Here is a 5,000-nt window from a genome sequence, read left to right as displayed (position 1 = left end):
TGCCACAGTAGCCAGAGGCTTCAGCAGGTACATGACTGTCATGTCCTGCTTCACCAGGTACATGACTGTCATGTCCTGCTTCACCAGGTACATGACTGTCATGTCCTGCTTCACCAGGTACATGACTGTCATGTCCTGCTGACTTTAGCAGGTACATGACTGTCCTGCTGACTTTAGAGGCTTCACCAGGTACATGACTGTCATGTCCTGCTGACTTTAGAGGCTTCACCAGGTACATGACTGTCATGTCCTGCTTCACCAGGTACATGACTGTCATGTCCTGCTGACTTTACAATAGAAACAGGTAGTTTATGACGAGCAACTTCATCGCAACTTCATCCAACATTTTGTAATTGACTCGTTACAGTTGGCTGGTGGCTAGTGGTCATTTCAAGGCCTACCTATTATGTATGATGAAAAGACCTCCCTGTTGATCCTGCCTATGCAGAAGCCCCAGTAGGGCTTTGCTTTCTTTACAGTAGATTCAACTTCACTGGCTCCCCCTCCTGCCCGGCCACACCCCCTCCTGTCCGGCCACACCCCCTCCTGCCCGGCCACACCCCCTCCTGCCTGGCCACACCCCCTCCTGCCCGGCCACACCCCCTCCTGCCTGGCCACACCCCCTCCTGCCCGGCCACACCCCCTCCTGCCCTGCCACACCCCCTCCTGCCTGGCCACACCCCCTCCTGCCCGGCCACACCCCCTCCTGCCCTGCCACACTTCCTCCTGCCCGGCCACACCCCCTCCTGCCCGGCCACACCCCCTCCTGCCCGGCCACACCCCCTCCTGCCCGGCCACACCCCCTCCTGCCCAGCCACACCCCCTCCTGACCTGCCTCACCATACAAACACATTCTGCTTGTGAGCATCCATTGTTTCAGGTCATCACTCCTTTCATCATCATCAGTCTTTTCATTGACCTTGTAGACGTTTGTCCGATGCTCTCATCCAGAGCAGAACTGACCAGTAGAGTCACCTTCAGGAAGGGTCAGAGCTGTAAGGGTCAGAGCCGTAAGGGTCAGAGCAGTGGAAGGGTCAGAGCAGTAAGGGTCAGAGCAGTGGAAGGGTCAGAGCAGTAAGGGTCAGAGCAGTGGAAGGGTCAGAGCTGTAAGGGTCAGAGCAGTGGAAGGGTCAGAGCAGTGGAAGGGTCAGAGCAGTGGAAGGGTCAGAGCTGTAAGGGTCAGAGCTGTAAGGGTCAGAGCAGTGGAAGGGTCAGAGCAGTAAGGGTCAGCGCTGTAAGGGTCAGAGCTGTAAGGGTCAGAGCAGTGGAAGGGTCAGAGCTGTAAGGGTCAGAGCAGTGGAAGGGTCAGAGCTGTAAGGGTCAGAGCTGTAAGGGTCAGAGCTGTAAGGGTCAGAGCTGTAAGGGTCAGAGCAGTGGAAGGGTCAGAGCAGTAAGGGTCAGAGCTGTAAGGGTCAGAGCTGTAAGGGTCAGAGCAGTGGAAGGGTCAGAGCAGTAAGGGTCAGAGCAGTAAGGGTCAGAGCAGTGGAAGGGTCAGAGCTGTAAGGGTCAGAGCAGTGGAAGGGTCAGAGCTGTAAGGGTCAGAGCAGTGGAAGGGTCAGAGCTGTAAGGGTCAGAGCAGTGGAAGGGTCAGAGCAGTGGAAGGGTCAGAGCTGTAAGGGTCAGAGCTGTAAGGGTCAGAGCAGTGGAAGGGTCAGAGCTGTAAGGGTCAGAGCAGTAAGGGTCAGAGCAGTGGAAGGGTCAGAGCTGTAAGGGTCAGAGCAGTAAGGGTCAGAGCAGTGGAAGGGTCAGAGCTGTAAGGGTCAGAGCAGTGGAAGGGTCAGAGCTGTAAGGGTCAGAGCAGTGGAAGGGTCAGAGCAGTAAGGGTCAGAGCAGTGGAAGGGTCAGAGCAGTAAGGGTCAGAGCTGTAAGGGTCAGAGCAGTAAGGGTCAGAGCTGTAAGGGTCAGACCAGTAAGGGTCAGAGCAGTGGAAGGGTCAGAGCAGTAAGGGTCAGAGCAGTGGAAGGGTCAGAGCTGTAAGGGTCAGAGCAGTGGAAGGGTCAGAGCAGTGGAAGGGTCAGAGCTGTAAGGGTCAGAGCAGTGGAAGGGTCAGAGCCGTACTGTGCTGACGACAGTCCTGTGAACTTAAAATCACCATGTAGGAGAGAAGAGCCAGGGGAAAGGAATAGGAGACATAAGAAGTAAGGAAAGAGTGGTTGGGGATTTTTTGAAGATAAGAGCATGTTTGAACAAGGAGAGGAGGAGATAAGAGAGAGGAGAAGTGATTCAGCGAGGAGAGGAGGACCTTTTTGAAGGAGTTTTCCGCCGAAAACGTACGATGGAAATCTGTCTTTGGCAAGGAGGTGTGTTTCTGTTGAAGCTTCTTGTCCCGTTTGGGTGTAGCGAAAAACACATGCCTGCCTTCCATCCTGCAGAGTGGGAGGCGGAGACAGAGACAGCCTCCTGCAGAGTGAGAGGCGGAGACAGAGACAGCCTCCTGCAGAGTGGGAGGCGGAGACAGAGACCGCCTCCTGCAGAGTGGGAGGCGGAGACAGAGACAGCCTCCTGCAGAGTGAGAGGCGGAGACAGCCCAAATAACCAAACAGTATATATATATATGAGGCATGCGTGCAGATTAGAGTGTGTGTGGACTGGGCAGACTGCGGCCATGCTGCTGGTCAACTCCCAGATGTTTGTGTGTGTGAGTGTGAAGCAGGGAGTTGCCGAAAATGTTGCTCAGTCATCCTTCTCTGAGTAAATGAAGATTAAAATATGAAATTAAATAATGTGGTGCTACTCCCACAGAGCAATATTGCATACCTACACGTTATCATCATTTTAAAAGTGTATGTCTGTGTGTGTCTGTGTGTGTGTGCATGCGCGTGTGTGTGTGTGTCTGTGCGTGTGTGTGTGTGTGTGTGTGTGTGTGTCTGTGTGTGTGTCTGTGTGTGTGTGTGCGTGTGCGTGTGTGTGTGTGTGCGTGTGCGTGCGTGTGTGTCACAGGACATCAGAAACAAGTCAGTCCAGATCTGTTCCGAGTGTTCTACACCATCTGGAAGGAGACTGAAGCAGAGGCACAGGAGGTCTGTATATACTCTATGGATGTTAGACACCTTTTTGATGCCAAAGTTGACCCCTTTGTCTCAGTTCAAATCTCTGCCCAGACCAATCAAGCAGCCCTGAACAAGATCATTGAGGTTAACCTCAGTGGGCTAGGCATCCGTTAACTGAGGTCAAATTGGAAGTTGTAGGATGTGATATTATGAAGAGATGAATGGACAGCAGTAAAGCTTCCCACAGCTGACTGGTACGAACGTGTCTCTCAGGTGTGTCTGCCTGCGTCCGTGTCGGAGCACATCGAGCCCAGCGAGTGCGTCTTCAAGCTGTCGTCCTCGGTGAAGACGAGCCGCGGCGTGGGGAAGATCGCCATGACTCAGCGACGCCTCTTCCTGCTGACCGACGGGCGGCCGGGTTACGTAGAGGTGGCACAGTACAGAGAGATCGAGGTGAGACGAAAGAACGCATATACAGTAGAGGACCCTCATCTCATCTCTCGCTTCTGTCCTCCACCTTTGTTTTTGTCTTTCTCTCTTCTTTTTCTCGCTCTCCCTATATTATGTCTCTGTCCCCCGCAGGAGGTGAAGGTGTCCTCGGCTCCCTTCCTGCTGCTGCGGATCCCCAGTCTGAAGCTGCGCGTTCGGGGCAGGAAGGAGGCGTTCGAGGCCAATCTGAAGACGGAGACGGAGCTCTGGAACCTGATGGTCAAGGAGATGTGGGCCGGGCGCAACATGGCCGACCAGCACAAGGTGTGGCAGTGTGTGTGTGTTTATGTGGTGTGGGGGAGAACAGGGCAGTCAGAAAAGAGAGAGGAGAGTGAGTGAGTGAGTGAGTGTGTGTGTGTGTGAGAGAGAGAGAGAGAGAGAGAGAGAGAGAGAGAGAGAGAGAGAGAGTGGACAGGAGAGCCATCCACATCTGGCTGAAACACAGCCAGATTAAGTTTTTAAGTTTTAAATTTGTCGTTCCAAATAGGTTTTTTGGTCAACACTAATACTTTATTTTATCTTATTCTTTTTTTTGTAATTCTCTTTTTATTTAGAAAAGTTTTTTTCACATTAATTTCAGTTGAACATTTTACAGAGTAGAGTAGCCCTTCATTATTTCACATTCAACAGTACACATTTACATTACCTACTCCTTTCCAAACTTTTCCTTCTTTATATTATTTACTTGACATAAAACAAACCACAAAAACATGAACAAAAAACAACAGAGATAGAGGGGATGCTCTACTAGTTTGACACAGTCATAAGAGGTACAAAGTTCTATACAAAGTCTCGTCTTTTAGGTGTTATAAATTCAATCCACTTTTCCCAAATCCTCTCAAATCTGTCCTTCTTGAATCTCAGCAAAAACGTAAGTCTTTCCATTACAAATATATCATAAACTATATCCACCCAGTCATTTATTGTTGGTACTTGAGGACGCAGCCACTTTTTGGTTAGCGCCTTCTTACTGGCAGCCATTAACATTCTAAACAGTAAAGCATCCGTTCTACTCAGCTCAAATGTTTTGTGACCCAGATACATCACTTCACATCTCAATGGAATTTCAACCCTAAAAACAGCTTCCATGGTCCTGTGTATCTCTTGCCAATATTGGGTGAGGGAAGGGCAATCCCAAAATATATGAAAGTGATTTGCATTCTCACTTCCACACCGTCGCCAACATCTTGAACCTTGGACCTGATGTCTCTTCTGTAGAGGAGTGATGAAAAAACGCATTATATTTTTCCAACTAAACTCTCTCCAAGTTTGAGAGGCAGTTGTCCTCCATTGTAATTCACAAATCGTTTCCCACTCCTCCTCAGTGAGAATCATATTGCCCTCCCCTTCCCATTTCTCCTTTATGTAAAACGTATCAATTTTTTTACACATTTGGATTCCATTATACAATCTGGAAATTGTTTTTTTTACATGGTGCAGAGTTATAAGCAGAGAAAAAAACACTCAAAATACTCCCCATTGAAAACAGCTGATCTTTCATAGTACGATCGAAATAGGAGC

General features: G+C 50.0%; 1 protein-coding gene across 1 annotated transcript in view; it reads left to right on the top strand.

The window, feature by feature from the left end:
* The window catches only part of LOC310784927 (DENN domain-containing protein 3-like), a gene marked incomplete at its 3' end in the record, with an annotated part of 27,902 nt that overhangs the window by 21,462 nt on the left and 1,440 nt on the right, over nucleotides 1-5,000 (top strand). The window contains exons 19-21 of the mRNA XM_083645952.1: nucleotides 2,941-3,020; nucleotides 3,264-3,443; nucleotides 3,573-3,743. Of these exons, the coding sequence (XP_083502078.1) occupies nucleotides 2,941-3,020; nucleotides 3,264-3,443; nucleotides 3,573-3,743 (431 nt within the window). The remainder of the gene's footprint in view (nucleotides 1-2,940; nucleotides 3,021-3,263; nucleotides 3,444-3,572; nucleotides 3,744-5,000) is intronic.

The sequence above is a fragment of the Poromitra crassiceps genome (genome assembly GCF_964638095.1).
Source record: "Poromitra crassiceps genome assembly, chromosome: 11".
Taxonomy (NCBI): Eukaryota; Metazoa; Chordata; class Actinopteri; order Beryciformes; family Melamphaidae; genus Poromitra; species Poromitra crassiceps.
Note: the sequence above shows the minus strand (reverse complement) of the source record. Positions and strands in the feature narration are given on the sequence as shown.